Genomic DNA, 19,354 nt, shown 5'->3' on the forward strand with positions numbered 1-19,354 from the left:
CAAACGCACACACCATGAGACCGTTCAGGAATGGATTGAGAAACACTGCCCAATGATATATAAAACTACGGAAATCAATATCCCCAGCTCTAAGGCTAGGCTAGCTCGCTTCATCAGGGGCAGTAGTTAAGGCTAGGCTAGCCCGCTTCATCAGGGGCAGTAGTTAAGGCTAGGCTAGCCCGCTTCATCAGGGGCAGTAGTTAAGGCTAGGCTGGCTCGCTTCATCAGGGGCAGTAGTTAAGGCTAGGCTGGCCCGCTTCATCAGGGGCAGTAGTTAAGACTAGGCTAGCCCGCCTCATCAGGGGCAGTAGTTAAGGCTAGGCTAGCCCGCCTCATCAGGGGCAGTAGTTAAGGCTAGCCCACCTCATCAGGGGCAGTAGTTAAGGCTAGGCTAGCCCGCTTCATCAGGGGCAGTAGTTAAGGCTAGGCTAGCCCGCTTCATCAGGGGCAGTAGTTAAGGCTGGCCCGCTTCATCAGGGGCAGTAGTTAAGGCTAGGCTAGCCCGCTTCATCAGGGCCAGTAGTTAAGACTAGGCTAGCCCGCCTCATCAGGGGCAGTAGTTAAGGCTGGCCCGCTTCATCAGGGGCAGTAGTTAAGGCTAGGCTAGCCCGCATCATCAGGGGCAGTAGTTAAGGCTGGCCGGCTTCATCAGGGGCAGTAGTTAAGGCTAGGCTAGCCCGCCTCATCAGGGGCAGTAGTTAAGGCTAGGCTAGCCCGCCTCATCAGGGGCAGTAGTTAAGGCTAGCCTACATCATGAGCGTGTGCAATGTGGAGATACAGCCACACTGTTCAGCTGTGGATCTCTGCACACTTAAGTTAAGGCTAGGCTAGCCCGCCTCATCAGGGGCAGTAGTTAAGGCTAGGCTAGCCCGCCTCATCAGGGGCAGTAGTTAAGGCTAGGCTAGCCCGCCTCATCAGGGGCAGTAGTTAAGGCTAGCCTACATCATGAGCGTGTGCAATGTGGAGATACAGCCACACTGTTCAGCTGTGGATCTCTGCACACTCGTTAGAGGTGATATCATTAGATCAACACTGGGGAGCCTAATCCAGGAAACTAAATTACACATCAGGGATTATAAAAACACACTAAATTAAAGATGAGGGATTATACCCAGTAATTAAACCTCCCCATAGGGCAGAACAGGCAGACCATGATTACTGTCCATCATCGTCCTCCAGTGGGTTTGAGGTCTGTCTGGAGACAGAAGGGACCACACATGAGGATGGTATGTTGTGTGGCCCAGGTCATATATTTTGACGTTATTAGGGTTAAAAGTGTTGGGCCAGTAACCGAAAGGTTGCTGGTTCGAACCCCCGAGTTGACTAGGTGAAAGAAATCTGTCAATATGCCCTTGAGCAAGGCACTTAGCCCTAATTGCTCCTGTAAGTCGCTCTGGATAAGAGCGTCTGTTAAATTACTAAAACGTAAATGTTATGTATGGCCCAGGTTATACATGAGGATGTTATGTATGGCCCAGGTTATATATTAGGATGTTATGTATGGCCCAGGTTATACATGAGGATGTTATGTATGGCCCAGGTTATACATGAGGATGTTATGTATGGCCCAGGTTATACATGAGGATGTTATGTATGGCCCAGGTTATATACACTGCTCAAAAAAATAAAGGGAACACTTAAACAACACAATGTAACTCCAAGTCAATCACACTTCTGTGAAATCAAACTGTCCACTTAGGAAGCAACACTGATTGACAATAAATTTCACATGCTGTTGTGCAAATGGAATAGACAAAAGGTGGAAATTATAGGCAATTAGCAAGACACCCCCAAAAAAGGAGTGATTCTGCAGGTGGTGACCACAGACCACTTCTCATTTCCTATGCTTCCTGGCTGATGTTTTGGTCACTTTTGAATGCTGGCGGTGCTCTCACTCTAGTGGTAGCATGAGACGGAGTCTACAACCCACACAAGTGGCTCAGGTAGTGCAGTTCATCCAGGATGGCACATCAATGCGAGCTGTGGCAAAAAGGTTTGCTGTGTCTGTCAGCGTAGTGTCCAGAGCATGGAGGCGCTACCAGGAGACAGGCCAGTACATCAGGAGACGTGGAGGAGGCCGTAGGAGGGCAACAACCCAGCAGCAGGACCGCTACCTCCGCCTTTGTGCAAGGAGGTGCACTGCCAGAGCCCTGCAAAATGACCTCCAGCAGGCCACAAATGTGCATGTGTCTGCTCAAACGGTCAGAAACAGACTCCATGAGGGTGGTATGAGGGCCCGACGTCCACAGGTGGGGGTTGTGCTCACAGCCCAGCACCGTGCAGGACGTTTGGCATATGCCAGAGAACACCAAGATTGGCAAATTCGCCACTGGCGCCCTGTGCTCTTCACAGATGAAAGCAGGTTCACACTGAGCACATGAGCACATGTGACAGACGTGACAGAGTCTGGAGACGCCGTGGAGAACGTTCTGCTGCCTGCAACATCCTCCAGCATGACCGGTTTGGCGATGGGTCAGTCATGGTGTGGGGTGGCATTTCTTTGTGGGGCCGCACAGCCCTCCATGTGCTCGCCAGAGGTAGCCTGACTGCCAATAGGTACCGAGATGAGATCCTCAGACCCCTTGTGAGACCATATGCTGACACATGCACATTTGTGGCCTGCTGGAGGTCATTTTGCAGGGCTCTGGCAGTGCACCTCCTTGCACAAAGGCGGAGGTAGCGGTCCTGCTGCTGGGTTGTTGCCCTCCTACGGCCTCCTCCACGTCTCCTGATGTACTGGCCTGTCTCCTGGTAGCGCCTCCATGCTCTGGACACTACGCTGACAGACACAGCAAACCTTTTTGCCACAGCTCGCATTGATGTGCCATCCTGGATGAACTGCACTACCTGAGCCACTTGTGTGGGTTGTAGACTCCGTCTCATGCTACCACTAGAGTGAGAGCACCGCCAGCATTCAAAAGTGACCAAAACATCAGCCAGGAAGCATAGGAAATGAGAAGTGGTCTGTGGTCACCACCTGCAGAATCACTCCTTTTTTGGGGGTGTCTTGCTAATTGCCTATAATTTCCACCTTTTGTCTATTCCATTTGCACAACAGCATGTGAAATTTATTGTCAATCAGTGTTGCTTCCTAAGTGGACAGTTTGATTTCACAGAAGTGTGATTGACTTGGAGTTACATTGTGTTGTTTAAGTGTTCCCTTTATTTTTTTGAGCAGTGTATTAGGATGTTATGTATGGCCCAGGTTTTATATTAGGATGTTATGTATGGCCCAGGTTATATATTAGGATGTTATGTATGGCCCAGGTTATACATGAGGATGTTATGTATGGCCCAGGTTATACATTAGGATGTTATGTATGGCCCAGGTTATATATTAGGATGTTATGTATGGCCCAGGTTATATATTAGGATGTTATGTATGGCCCAGGTTATATATTAGGATGTTATGTATGGCCCAGGTTATACATTAGAACTAAGGCTAAGCTGAATCAACAGATGGTTGAGACCCATGAGCTGGGGTTCCTTATGCTCCAGTTTATGTGATGGACGCAGTTTGACACAGAACTGGTTCTGTCCTCGCCATGGTCGTCTTTAAGCCAACAACATTGAAGGTGACCAGTGAGCATCGTGTGTCAGGACAGTGCTTAGTACAACAAGCTCCAGTTCCTCGCTGTAATGCAGGGTGGCGTCTTCCACGACAGCCAGACGCACTTGATTTAGCCCTGAGAAATTCCAGCACCTTATTATGAGACAAGCCCTTCTCTCCTTGGTGTGTCCGTGTGTACGTGCGCAAGTGAACGTGTGTGCGCGCGAGTGAGTGTGCACAAGTGTGTCACAGACACTGGTGTGGGAGAATTTCGTACACTACTGAAAATACTCAGCCCCACAGCTCCTGGAATCTCCTGTTCTCTCCATCGAGGTTGCAACAAAGCCGGGGCTCAAAATGAACCTGAAGCATGGATCAGAGATAGGCGACTACTTCACATAGCTGGAATTAAGCCGAGGGGGACTAGCTACCTAAAACACCAGCGTTGGAACCTGGTTACATTTACGTCAGGCAGGAAAACAAGTCTGACTTAACAGCTTTTATATAGACCTTCCAGTGGTGGATGGGTGACATTCTTAGAGGACACATAACCGATCCAATATTGCCGGTGGTGAGCCATCCAAAAAGAACTATCCTAAAAAAGGCCCCAGCGTTTTAAATCCTAAAATACTGGCCAAACCCTGAGTTCATCCACCCACCATTCTAGATCAAATACTAGTTTACTCTGACAACCTGACCCTTGAATTACAGCATGTTCCCCAACTGTCATTTTATATCATAAACATCAACTGTGGCTCAAATCTGTTTGCTCTGAGCCACTTCCTGGCCAGAGTGACAGCCGCTCCAGGCCAGTAAGATCAAGCAGTGTGTGACATACAGTTTACCACAGAGTTCTCTGAACTCTCTACTGGCACAGTCGACTGGATGTGTGTGTATCTAGCTATACAGAGGGGAGACTTGGTGTTGAATGTGGCTTCACAAGCCTCCCCAACATGGGGACTGGCATGGAGGACAACTGACATCTATGATCTCAGAATAGGGTGGGAGAGGGGTGAGAAGGGAGACGTGAAAGGGGGGAGCGAAGAGAGGAGTGTGGGGAGAGGGGAGTGGAGAGCGAAGGGAGAGGAGAGCGGAGACAGGGGAGCGGAGAGAGGGGAGAGGAGAGCGGAGACAGGGGAGCGGAGAGAGGGGAGAGGAGAGCGGAGACAGGGGAGCGGAGAGAGGGGAGAGGAGAGCGGAGACAGGGGAGCGGTCAGCATCTGACCATATGCTGAATAACATTATCTAGTACTACAACAGTTCTCAGCTCTGTTTTCAACTGTTAGAAGTTAATAATTGAACCAGACAAGTATGTTGGCATTCCTAGCAGTTTGAAGGAGACTAGTATTTGTAATTTGTAAGTCGCTCTGGATAAGAGCGTCTGCTAAATGACTTAAATGTAATGTAAATGTAGTACTATTTACTATGCTTGGAATGAGAGACAGTTTGCATTGCCAGACATTTCGTGCTATTGGTTGAGATAAATGATTGTGTGGGATAGTGTAGTGCTTACTGGTCCATATGTTCCTGTGGGAGTGGGACGGTGTGTATCTGTAGGGTTCTGTATACACGTATAAGCATGTGTTCATGCCTGGATGCAGTGTTTGTGTGAGCACACGTTACTCACGCGGATCGTCCCTCCATGTCCAGCTTAGTGGGGATGATGCCCTTCTTGCTGAGCACGGCCGCCACCTTGTCCACCTCGCCCCGTTCCACCGCCTTCATCAGCCGGTCGTCATACTTGTTCCAGTCTGTGTTCTGGGAGAGAGGGCACAACGTCAACACAGATACCTCGCCTTCACAACATACGGGTCAGGGAAACGCATTCTCACCACAGTCATCACTTTGTTATCATCCAAGGAGTCTGGACAGATCAACATTTCAAACATAACTTTTAGAATTCTCAGAGGGACTATAGACTGGATTGAGGTTAGCCTCAATGATTTATGCCAAGATTGTGCGGTTCCAATCTGAAGCAAAGCATTTCTGAGAGTGCCTGGACACAGAGCATGGGAACCGCTAGTTCTTCTGCAAGAAAGGACCCCTCTTGGACAGAACACAGGCACTGGAGTAGAGGGATCCAAGAAAACAGAAAGCTGTGGCTAAAGCCTGCATAGAGAACGAGAAAGGACAGTTCTCTGCCTGTTCCTGGATACAACAACACGTAAACACACGTCACAAAGGAATTTGTAAAAAAACAAACCCACCAAACTGAATCGGGACGCTCTGTCTGTCCGCTCACTCAACTCACACTGGCTGGCAGAGATATATATATATATTCCACATAGATAGGCCTATTTTGCATGCAATTTGTCTCCCTCCAACATTAAGTGTCAACATGTACCTAATACATATCAGTATTATCAGAATGCAAGTTCAAAACTAAAAACGTAAAGAATGGAACTTGATAACGAGTTAAAACAGGCCACTGTGCCTCTGGGTTGATGAAGGAATTCTCCTGGGGAATGCAGGGCAGATTCACAGAGTTCCTTCAGGTTAGTGAGAGAAGAAGAAGCTGTAAGTCACAGCTCAATCCTTCCTGCTGTTTCAACCCCATGCCTACTCAGTATTCAGGAACCACAGTGGCTAGGTCCTAACCCAACCCCAGTAGCTAGGTCCTAACCCAACCCCAGTAGCTAGGTCCTAACCCAACCCCAGTAGCTAGGTCCTAACCCAACCCCAGTAGCTAGGTCCTAACCCAACCCCAGTAGCTAGGTCCTAACCCAACCCCAGTAGCTAGGTCCTAACCCAACCCCAGTAGCTAGGTCCTAACCCAACCCCAGTAGCTAGGTCCTAACCCAATCCCAGTAGCTAGGTCCTAACCCAACCCCAGTGGCTAGGTCCTAACCCAACCCCAGTAGCTAGGTCCTAACCCAACCCCAGTAGCTAGGTCCCAATGGCCTCAGGATACTTTTAACAAGTGTCATTAGAAATGGCCTTACTCTCTAAAAGAACAAGCAGAATACCTACAAAGTACATGGAGGTGCATTTCAGCCAGCGACTCATGTTGAGAGAGGGGGACTGGTCCTTGCAGAGTGCCGCTGCGAACGCCGCCACTGTTCCGGTAGAACGACAAACAAAAACAAAAGTTTTCCCCTTCTGGGAAGTGCTGTTCAGGCACTCTGCCAGCCAGTGTGAGTTGAGTGAGCGGACAGACAGAGCGTCCCTTTGGTGGGTCGTCTTTCAGAGCGCTCCAGCGACGTCGCCTGCTGTTGCTGCCTGAACCTCTCGGTCTCGAAGCGTTACGGAGAAGTTCCTAAAAAAATAACAAAATGGCACTCCCAGGCTCTGTCTGTGAGTTCATCACCACACTGTGCACAGCACAGGGTAGGAGAAGAAATAGAAAAAGGAGGAGGTGGGGATGGAGGAGCAGTGGGACCAGCCCTGCCAGCCCTGGGACCAGCCCCGGCCAGCTACTGCAGCTCCTCCTCTGGGGAACAGCCTCTCGGCTACAGCCTGGCTCTCTTTATCTCTCTTTTACTACTCTCTACTTTCCTTCACTTTGTATTCTGCTTCTCTCTCTTAGATGTTCTTCTTGTCTCCTCTCCAGTCTCCTCTCCCCTCTTGTCCAGTCTCCTCTCCCCTCCTGTCCAGTCTCCTCTCCCCTCCTGTCCAGTCTCCTCTCCCCTCCTGTCCAGTCTCCTCTCCCCTCCTGTCCAGTCTCCTCTCCCCTCCTGTCCAGTCTCCTCTCCAGTCCAGTCTCCTCTCCAGTCCAGTCTCCTCTCCAGTCCAGTCTCCTCTCCAGTCCAGTCCAGTCTCGTCTCCCCTCCAGTCTCCTCTCCTTTTCTATACAGTCTTCTCTTAGCAGACTGTCAGCTAGTTTTTGTGCAGTAGGAGTTCCTCTCTTGGTCTCTCTTTCAGTCTGGGGTGTACAGCGTCTTCTACTCAGCCAAATGGCAAGGTCGGCCAGCCCCCAAGGTGTAAATATGGGAGTGCTCTCTCGCTCTCGCTCTCAGGTTCTAAAAGTATCCCCGGCTCCTGTGGTAAACAGCGGCTAGTGCAGACAGCACCAGCAGACAGGTTACCTCTTTATTTGTTACCCTCCAACCTTTCTCCAATGACTGATAGGAAGACAGGGGCTAAGAATACATTGTGAGCATGCCTGCTCTGAGAGTATTAGTGTCGGTGTCCTGTCCATCCTACACAGCAACACCCCGACTGAAACAAGGCCAGCCAAGGAGGAGCCTTGCTGTTAGCATCCCCACCGTTATCCCACATCCCACAATATTAACCTATGATGTGGAGAAGGGGATTATTGTTGCACATTGGAGCAGGCCCTGGCACGGACCCTTGAGGTGCCCCGACGTTCAGGGACCTTGTTAAAACAGTCTATATACTCAGTCTGTATGTGTGTGTGTGTGTGTGTGTGTGTGTGTGTGTGTGTGTGTGTGTGTGTGTGTGTGTGTGTGTGTGTGTGTGTGTGTGTGTGTGTGTGTGTGTGTGTGTGTGTGTGTGTGTGTGCGCAGAGGTGCTGATCCCACCACACGGTAGCAGGATTAGGTGTCACAGTCTTTTACAAATCAGCTGTCTGGGATTGCAGGCTCCCCTTAAACCCTCCACCCCAACTGGCATTACTACCTTGGTGGTAAACATCGCACTGGGCCGTCTATTAACAAGGGAATACGTCAACTTTTATTATTTGCGAGGTGAAAAAGAACGAGGTCTGAAGAGAGAGAGAGAGAGAGAGAAAGGAGGGCGACGCGTTTAATTTACACACACTGCGTCAGCTCGGAGGGGGCTCGGGTTACGACACGCTGCCAGACTGGCGTTAGCAGAGTGGCCGTGATATTCCGCAAACATGCGGAAAGGCCCGTCTACATGACACGTCATATGAAGGACTGGGTGTCTTCTTACTAAAACTGCTGGGGCCTGCATGGAGACAAAGGCACCAAAATGGAACCTGGGTTGACAAACTGTGAGTGCAGTGGCCCTCACACCTAAATATCTATATGGGTGTGTCCTGGGTTGTTTTGTTTGGACTGGATACACGAGTCGGGTTTAGAACACCACGTATAGTGTTGAACATGACTTCATGGGGTAGCGAATAAATCTGCTCTCAATATAGTGCTTGTAAGACAAGAGCTGGATAATCATTTTTAAGCTTTAGGGAGTGAATTGTAAAATAACAATGCAATTTTCAAGTAAATGTAATCTCATTGATTGATGGATTTACTTGGTTTTTATTTCAAATGGACGCGTTAATGTTAATTAATCTAAGAACATGCACCAACTTGTGGCACTATTAGGCTATGTGCAGGCTACGAAGGAGCCGGTGAACGTTCTAGTCCACTGTGATTCTCCATCACATCTTCCCTAGGTCACAAGTCCCCGACTGTCCGTATCGGCAGGCCGTAGCTCATCCCAACTCCCACATCATATCCATGTTCCTCTTAGCTAACGCCCTGTAATGTACTGACAGATTAAATGACCAGCAGTAAATACCCAGCCTTTCTCTCCCTCTCTCTCCCCCTGTCACCATGTGTGAGTGAGAGGAGCCAAGAGAAGGAGGTCAGGGCGTCAGGCAGTGAAGTGGAGCCAGGACTTTACTGCTGGGTGTCCTCGGGCCAAGCCACAGACAGGTTGACAACACTAAGGGCACAACACCCCCTGGCAGTGATGGGATAACAGACATCTTTAATGAGACAGGAGGGAGAGGGAGGGAGAGAAGAGAGACAAAGCGAGGGAGACGGAGCGTAAGAGGGAGAGAGAAGGAGAGATACAAGGTCCTGACACCTAGTGCCAATATCCCTCAACACAGATATGAAACAGCAGCAGGAGGCACCATGGTAACAGACACCGCCCTGTCCCAGTGTCTTATAGATCTTCCATTCATCATTACAGACACAAACAGAGCCTACATACCATCTGAATGTCTCACCAGGGCTGATATAGTGAGGCAGTATTCACTGACAGAAGAAGCCCCAGACTACGGCTAGGAGAGCTGGTGATAGTCCTAACTTACTGAAGACAAGCTCAGATAGCAGTTAGAGCTCCTAGCTACAGTGTAGTACAGGCAGAGAGACTGACTCATGCTGTAGTGGACGAGAGAGGCGGGGACTCAGGGAGGAAACTAAGACTAACACTGAACAAAACTAACTAAGTGCCAGACACTTTGCCAACCAGACTGTTTACCCAGGTCGTGAGGTGCCCAAGAAAACAATCCCAGTCCGAGCTAGCAATGGAAGGATATCCTGTTAATGAGTGGACATCAAAAAGCATTCTGCTCGGTCACAGCTCTGAGACAGAAACACTCTGGTCAGAACGGTGTAAATTAAAAATGGCTGCCATAAACTGACTGATAACCACTGATTGAAAAACTGCTGTTGTTGATTCAAGGAGAGACATTGTTGAGTTCTTGGAAAGTGCACACGAACGCACACACGGTTAAGCCCGGGGGCCCGAGGGAGAGAAACGTAGAGCCTCTGTTAGCAGTAGCAGCTGTGGCCTCTTAGCCCCCCTCCTCACCATTGTGGGGTCGTCAGTGTTAGCCATTAACGCGGTGAACAGCCATTATATTTTAGAGACACAGGGCAACAGACTGACTGGTGATTAGGGGGGCGCTGGGCGACGGTGTAATGGTCAGATTATTTACAGGCTGACTGACACCGTGGGGAGAGAGAGAGAAAGGGAGGAAAACAGAGAGGCCAGAGGGGAATATTAGGTGTCTGTCGTTATGGTAAATTGATGCGTTAATTAGCAGGGAGTGATGTACCACTGACGACCTGAGCTAAAAGTAGGGGGTGTGAACGTTAAAACGGTTCAACGAAATTGAACCGAAAAACTGTTTATTTTTTTACGTAGATGCAAAAAGTAACAACTAAGAGCTTTGAAGCGCGAGGCTCAACTGTTGGTGCCCTGGCTACCACGCTGTGACCAGCATGAAGCCAACACACACACAGGGCAAGATACTGTGTGACAGACAAGTGTTGCATCTCCCTCATCTCAATATCCTAGCCTATTCACTGATAGTTCTTTCTTTACTGAAGTTGTGACACATTGCAAGCCAAGAAATTGCGAGATACAGCATTCCATTGCGAGATACAGCTTTTGATTGCTGATAGATAGGGCTAGTCACTATTCTGACTGTCTGCCTGGTGGCCAACCTGCCTGGTCATGTCTAGGTGGGATACAGCTTTTGATTGCTGATAGATAGGGCTAGTTACTATTCTGACTGTCTGCCTGGTGGCCAACCTGCCTATACTGTGTCCCTCCCCTCAGTCCCTCGATAGCTCGCTATGAAAGATGCGAGTATTTGTGTTCTCAGACAGGACACTCTCGCTGGGCAGAGAGGTGACCGTCTCAGACAGGCAGGAAACACCCCCCTGTGGTGAGTGAAGGCTAAAGAGGCCCAACCCTCCCCATTCTGCCCTACTCTCACCCCGTAACCGAAGAGACAGGGAGAGGGGGTCAGACAGGTCAGGTGTACACTGTGTCCTCTTCACCATCACTAAAACAAAAGTCATGTTACTTAGGTTATAGTTATGGTTGGGATGTTGCAGGATGACAACCCAATACTGTCTGGTTTTCAAGCAGTTTAACCCCTTCAACAACCAGAGATTAGCATACATCCAAGCAGTTTAACCCCTTCAACAACCAGAGATTAGCCTATATCCAAGCAGTTTAACCCCTTCAACAACCAGAGATTAGCCTACATCCAAGCAGTTTAACCCCTTCAACAACCAGAGATTAGCCTATATCCAAGCAGTTTAACCCCTTCAACAACCAGAGATTAGCCTAAATCCAAGCAGTTTAACCCCTTCAACAACCAGAGATTAGCCTACATACAAATGTTCCCATCTTTCAGGCTCCAAGTGGACCACCACTGTCTTTCTTCTGTAGAGCACCAAGGGGAAAGACCATGGAATACAAGGGGCATTCTTTGTCACACAAGTCAGTTTCACAGTTTTGCATCTAGTCTGTACAAAAGAATACCTCGCCAGATGGTTGATGACCTCATAAAGATGTGTTTTGACTTTGGCGATATTGAAGAGGGGCTGGAGAGCCCATTAGTGACTGAGTGTTAGGGGGTCCCACAGGTAAAGAGGAGATGCCACAGTTCCCTGCTGGCCACTGAAACCTCTTCCCCTCTACGGCGCCCAAATGGAGCTGCGTCTGGCCAGCTGCTGGCTGGGGCACAGTCCTGGATGTGACGTTTGACCCCCCAGGCTTCCCCTGGCTATTTCCCCCCACTTCTGACAGCAGGGCCCTGGGCAAGAGATCAGGGATCAGCTTTCTGCACTGACCCCCTCCATCTTACACTACGCCCTCTACAACATATTACCACTGTCCAATAGAGGACTTGGTCACTGAATCATGTGATCACCAAAGGGATGTTTGCTACTTGGCCAGGAAAGACAGGCAATGACAGCCTAGCAAATTTCCATGAAATAGTGAAAACTATAAGATTGAGAGATGGTTTAGGAGGGAGGTGATGTACTTGGAGAGATGACATGAGAGTCAGACACAGGACGGAGGGACTGTATGAATGCACACAATGTTATAAGAAGGCCTGGGTATGTTACATCAAAGGGTTTTTCAACTCTTTAGATGAGCTGTGATGTACTGATACTGGGACCTGTTACAGCTCTGAACACATCTCTAATGGGCTTGTACTGATACTGGCACCTGTTACAGCTCTGAACACATCTCTATGGACTTGTAGTGATACTGGGACCTGTTACAGCTCTGAACACATCTCTATGGACTTGTAGTGATACTGGGACCTGTTACAGCTCTGAACACATCTCTATGGACTTGTAGTGATACTGGGACCTGTTACAGCTCTGAACACATCTCTATGGACTTGTAGTGATACTGGGACCTGTTACAGCTCTGAACACATCTCTATGGACTTGTAGTGATACTGGGACCTGTTACAGCTCTGAACACATCTCTAATGGACTTGTACTGATACTGGGACCTGTTACAGCTCTGAACACATCTCTAATGGACTTGTACTGATACTGGGACCTGTTACAGCTCTGAACACATCTCTAATGGGCTTGTACTGATACTGGGACCTGTTACAGCTCTGAACACATCTCTAATGGACTTGTACTGATACTGGGACCTGTTACAGCTCTGAACACATCTCTAATGGACTTGTACTGATACTGGGACCTGTTACAGCTCTGAACACATCTCTAATGGACTTGTACTGATACTGGGACCTGTTACAGCTCTGAACACATCTCTAATGGACTTGTACTGATACTGGGACCTGTTACAGCTCTGAACACATCTCTAATGGGCTTGTACTGATACTGGCACCTGTTACAGCTCTGAACACATCTCTATGGACTTGTAGTGATACTGGGACCTGTTACAGCTCTGAGCACATCTCTATGGACTTGTAGTGATACTGGGACCTGTTACAGCTCTGAACACATCTCTATGGACTTGTAGTGATACTGGGACCTGTTACAGCTCTGAACACATCTCTATGGACTTGTAGTGATACTGGGACCTGTTACAGCTCTGAACACATCTCTATGGACTTGTAGTGATACTGGGACCTGTTACAGCTCTGAACACATCTCTATGGACTTGTAGTGATACTGGGACCTGTTACAGCTCTGAACACATCTCTATGGACTTGTACTGATACTGGGACCTGTTACAGCTCTGAACACATCTCTAATGGACTTGTACTGATACTGGGACCTGTTACAGCTCTGAACACATCTCTAATGGACTTGTACTGATACTGGGACCTGTTACAGCTCTGAACACATCTCTAATGGGCTTGTACTGATACTGGGACCTGTTACAGCTCTGAACACATCTCTAATGGACTTGTACTGATACTGGGACCTGTTACAGCTCTGAACACATCTCTAATGGACTTGTACTGATACTGGGACCTGTTACAGCTCTGAACACATCTCTAATGGACTTGTACTGATACTGGGACCTGTTACAGCTCTGAACACATCTCTAATGGACTTGTACTGATACTGGGACCTGTTACAGCTCTGAACACATCTCTAATGGACTTGTACTGATACTGGGACCTGTTACAGCTCTGAACACATCTCTATGGACTTGTACTGATACTGGGACCTGTTACAGCTCTGAACACATCTCTATGGACTTGTACTGATACTGGGACCTGTTACAGCTCTGAACACATCTCTATGGACTTGTACTGATACTGGGACCTGTTACAGCTCTGAACACATCTCTATGGACTTGTAGTGATACTGGGACCTGTTACAGCTCTGAACACATCTCTAATGGACTTATACTGATACTGGGACCTGTTACAGCTCTGAACACATCTCTAATGGACTTGTACTGATACTGGGACCTGTTACAGCTCTGAACACATCTCTAATGGACTTGTACTGATACTGGGACCTGTTACAGCTCTGAACACATCTCTAATGGGCTTGTACTGATACTGGGACCTGTTACAGCTCTGAACACATCTCTAATGGACTTGTACTGATACTGGGACCTGTTACAGCTCTGAACACATCTCTAATGGACTTGTACTGATACTGGGACCTGTTACAGCTCTGAACACATCTCTAATGGACTTGTACTGATACTGGGACCTGTTACAGCTCTGAACACATCTCTAATGGACTTGTACTGATACTGGGACCTGTTACAGCTCTGAACACATCTCTAATGGACTTGTACTGATACTGGGACCTGTTACAGCTCTGAACACATCTCTATGGACTTGTACTGATACTGGGACCTGTTACAGCTCTGAACACATCTCTATGGACTTGTACTGATACTGGGACCTGTTACAGCTCTGAACACATCTCTATGGACTTGTACTGATACTGGGACCTGTTACAGCTCTGAACACATCTCTAATGGACTTGTACTGATACTGGGACCTGTTACAGCTCTGAACACATCTCTAATGGACTTGTACTGATACTGGGACCTGTTACAGCTCTGAACACATCTCTAATGGACTTGTACTGATACTGGGACCTATTACAGCTCTGAACACATATCTAATGGACTTGTACTGATACTGGGACCTGTTACAGCTCTGAACACATCTCTAATGGACTTGTACTGATACTGGGACCTGTTACAGCTCTGAACACATCTCTAATGGACTTGTACTGATACTGGGACCTGTTACAGCTCTGAACACATCTCTAATGGACTTGTACTGATACTGGGACCTGTTACAGCTCTGAACACATCCCTATGTACTGATACTGGGACCTGAGGATGTTTTCACCAAAACACTGATGGATGATGACAGTTGATAATACGGGGAAAATTATACCGATAAAATATGATAAATCTCTGTTGCTTCATCTAACTGCAAAAACTCAATTTAATTTAACACAGATAAATGACTAGAGGCAATTTAGTAAGATAACAGTAAGCAGAAAGGCAAATTCCAATTAATTTCATCCAGAATAAAAAGAGAGAAAGTGATTTGGGTCATAACAGAGACAAGAACATGGAACTATCACTCTGTCCTCCTGAGACATTGGGTCATAACAGAGACAAGAACATGGAACTATCAACTCTGTCCTCCTGAGACATTGGGTCATAACAGAGACCAGAACATGGAACTATCACTCTGTCCTCCTGAGACATTGGGTCATAACAGAGACAAGAACATGGAACTATCACTCTGTCCTCCTGAGACATTGGGTCATAACAGAGACAAGAACATGGAACTATCAACTCTGTCCTCCTGAGACATTGGGTCATAACAGAGACCAGAACATGGAACTATCACTCTGTCCTCCTGAGACATTGGGTCATAACAGAGACAAGAACATGGAACTATCACTCTGTCCTCCTGAGACATTGGGTCATAACAGAGACAAGAACATGGAACTATCACTCTGTCCTCCTGAGACATTGGGTCATAACAGAGACAAGAACATGGAACTATCACTCTGTCCTCCTGAGACATTGGGTCATAACAGAGACAAGAACATGGAACTATCACTCTGTCCTCCTGAGACATTAGGTCATAACGGCAGCATTTTTTTATTATGATTTTTCATTTATTTAACTAGGCAAGTCAGTTAAGAACAAATTCTTATTTTCAATGACGGCTTAGGAACAGTGGGTTAACTGCCTTGTTCAGGGGCAGAACGACAGATTTGTACCTTGTCAGCTCAGGGATTCAAACTTGCAACCTTTTGGTTACTAGCCCAACGCTCTAACCACTAGGCTACCCTGCCGCCCTGGTATCTGGACAACAGAGGCAAAACTCTCCCATTACTCCCAAATCTAAAACCGGCAGACAAGGGGGGCAGAAAGTAGTGCCAAATAAAATCTCCCATTTCAAAACAATTCCGGTTGTCGAAATTCCTGGGATGTTTGAGAAAGCATTGCGGTGACCTCGGCTTGTTGTCTTTCTCCTTCATATGGACCTGAAAGGGGAGGATAAAATAACAGCAGCGCCTGACAGCCACATCACTCGCACATTACAATTCTATTCGCTGCAATAACAGGGTCCCTGGCGGAGGTATTAAAAAAACTGTCTGGCTTATTGGTATTGGCTGGCGGGGGCCCGTGGGGCTGTATTGTCCCAGCTGGGCCCGATGACATGGAGATAGAGGGAGTTTAGACTAGCTCTGCTGCTGCCTGGTTGCTGATTTGGCTGCTATAATGGGGAACAGTGGTCACTGACTCAGCGGACATGTTTTTATTATTATTTGTAACATGAGCATTGTACTGTATTGTTAGGTCCTAGTAACATAAACATTGTACTGCATTGTTAGGTCCTAGTAACATAAACATTGTACTGTATTGTTAGGTCCTAGTAACATAAACATTGTACTGTATTGTTAGGCCCTAGTAACATATACATTGTACTGTATTGTTAGGCCCTAGTAACATATACATTGTACTGGATTGTTAGGCCCTAGTAACAAACATTGTACTGGATTGTTAGGCCCTAGTAACATAAACATTGTACTAGATTGTTAGGCCCTAGTAACATAAACATTGTACTGTATTGTTAGGTCCTAGTAACATTAACATTGTACTGGATTGTTAGGTCCTAGTAACATAAACATTGTACTGGATTGTTAGGCCCTAGTAACATAAACATTGTACTGGATTGTTAGGCCCTAGTAACATAAACATTGTACTGGATTGTTAGGTCCTAGTAACAAACATTGTACTAGATTGTTAGGCCCTAGTAACATAAACATTGTACTGTATTGTTAGGTCCTAGTAACATAAACATTGTACTGGATTGTTAGGTCCTAGTAACATAAGCATTTTACTGCACCCGCTATAACATCTGGTAAACTGTGTATGCGACCAATAAACTTTGATTTGATTTATGAGGCTGAACACAACAGGACGCCTCACACCCACTGGAGGGAGGCAGGGACAGTTCGGTCATATCACTGATGATACACACAAATAAATGAATGGTGGTATATTGAAACTAACCAAATTAACCAAAGTAAAACTGTTGAACAGTGGTCACTGGTTGAGAGCAGCGTGGCTGAGAGCAGCGTGACACCACACTCACTGGAGAGATCAGCCCATATGAGGCTGAGAGCAGCGTGACACCACACTCACTGGAGAGATCAGTCCATATGAGGCTGAGAGCAGCGTGACACCACACTCACTGGAGAGATCAGTCCATATGAGGCTGAGAGCAGCGTGACACCACACTCACTGGAGAGATCAGCCCATATGAGGCTGAGAGCAGCGTGACACCACACTCACTGGAGAGATCAGTCCATATGAGGCTGAGAGCAGCGTGACACCACACTCACTGGAGAGATCAGTCCATATGAGGCTGAGAGCAGTGTGACACCACACTCACTGGAGAGATCAGCCCATATGAGGCTGAGAGCAGCGTGACACCACACTCACTGGAGAGATCAGTCCATATGAGGCTGAGAGCAGCGTGACACCACACTCACTGGAGAGATCAGTCCATATGAGGCTGAGAGCAGCGTGACACCACACTCACTGGAGAGATCAGCCCAGTTAATCAGAGTGATGAAATAAATGTACAACAAAATGAATAGTGGTGAATTGAAACGAAACCACAGCAGTGACTCCCTAAAAGTAACCCGGTGGTGATGGTGGCTAACACCACCAGTAGCTACAAGTCACAGCGCGCACACACACACACACACACACACACACACACACACACACACACACACACACACGCAATATACAGAGGGCAAGGCACGAGGCTCAATAGAAGAATCTGGAAGAAAACGGCATCATTTCTTTGACATGCTGACACAGAATACTGTGTCTTTAAAGCCCCTTTGTATTCTTTCAAGACAAAGTTGCATAAAGACATGATATAATTAAAAGTTGATACACAGTGATCTCTCATCTTACAGTGCCAACAGAAGCAGCAGTTTACTGGAATGACTTCTGCAATACACTGGATGCTTTCTGAGAAATATGGAGTAACACTGTTCACATAGACTTTACTGTAAGGGACCAATGTTGATAAGAGTCCCATAAAAACCCATCCATTATGGTAAATGTCACAGCTAGATAAACTTCTGTAGTGGACAGTTAGTCTACGTGAGGAAAATGCCAGTTTTGGCAAAGCAACATTCCAATCTGTGAAGACGTTCAGCTTGCGGGTATGGACTTGTCTGTAATCAGCACTCCACCCTTTCTTTACCGGTTATACGACCAGTTCAGAGTCAATAGGCCCCACTAGGAAAAGCCCTCAAAACTCCACACTCTCTTTTCTGTGAACCCATTGTCCCCGGCCCTCAAAAATGTTAGTTTCAGAGATCATTTGTTTATTTAGTGGGGGCGTAATGACATCAAGATGAATTTGGAATAAAACAGTTTTTTGAGTTGTGAAGTTCCTCTAGTTTGAGCAACATAGAGCTCCTGTACATGGTTTCAACCAATAACAATTCAATCCTCCACATCTGACCAACAGAGGGCAGCATTGGGTGAATTTGCAGGCATATCAACACCACCAAAATGGATTCCCACATAATGAAACTGCAGGAACACAAGAATACACTTGTGTACTAGGACCTAAATCCATAATGGAGTGAAACTCTCCCTCAACTGGGCAGTGGAGTGAAACTCTCCCTCAACTGGGCAGTGGAGTGAAACTCTCCCTCAACTGGGCAGTGGAGTGAAACTCTCCCTCAACTGGGCAGTGGAGTGAAACCTTGGATTATGGCAGCTCCCCGCACCTCTCTGATTCAGAGGGGTTGGGTTAAATGCGGAAGGCACATTCAAGTTGAATGCATTCAGTTGTACAACTGACTAGGTATCCCCCTCCCCCTTTGAACGTTTCCCTTTCTCCCCACCAGACTCCACTGTCGTGCCTGTCTGGGCCCTCTCCACAGCGCCTGTCTGGGCCCTCTCCACAGCGCCTGTCTGGGTCGTCTGTCTGGGCCCTCTCCACAGCGCCTGTCTGGGCCCTCTCCACAGCGCCCTCTCTATAGATCATCTGTCTGGGCCCTCTCTCTAGAGATCATCTGTCTGGGCCCTCTCTAGAGATCATCTGTCTGGGCCCTGTCCATAGCGTTTGTCTCATCAGCAGAATAGGGTTTGTGTTCCTGTGGCTCAGTCTGTGTGTGTGTATGGGGAGGGGGGGGAGATAAGCCCTCAGCCATGGTTCTCCCTGACTCTGCGAAATCCCTCAGCGCAAACCCCCCCAACACACATGTCCCCCCCCCCCCTCATCTTCGCTCCTCACTCTCCCACTGAGAGGCTATGATGTAAGGGCCCTACACAGCAGACTAGTACTGCCAGGATGACCTCATGGTCAGCACATGGAGCCAGACTTTAATCCTAAAAATCCATTGGGGTGTACCAGCCACCCTGATGTAGGTGAAA

The 19,354-nt window shown here is 47.6% G+C and overlaps 1 protein-coding gene across 1 annotated transcript in view; it reads right to left on the reverse strand.

Moving 5' to 3' along the window:
* The window catches only part of LOC120053424 (uveal autoantigen with coiled-coil domains and ankyrin repeats-like), a 51,376-nt gene that overhangs the window by 8,709 nt on the left and 23,313 nt on the right, over window positions 1-19,354 (reverse strand). Inside the window, exon 2 of the mRNA XM_039000553.1 lies at window positions 5,178-5,308. Coding sequence (XP_038856481.1) covers window positions 5,178-5,308 — 131 coding nt within the window. The remainder of the gene's footprint in view (window positions 1-5,177; window positions 5,309-19,354) is intronic.

Source organism: Salvelinus namaycush, chromosome 1, assembly GCF_016432855.1.
Source record: "Salvelinus namaycush isolate Seneca chromosome 1, SaNama_1.0, whole genome shotgun sequence".
In the NCBI taxonomy this organism is placed as follows: domain Eukaryota; kingdom Metazoa; phylum Chordata; class Actinopteri; order Salmoniformes; family Salmonidae; genus Salvelinus; species Salvelinus namaycush.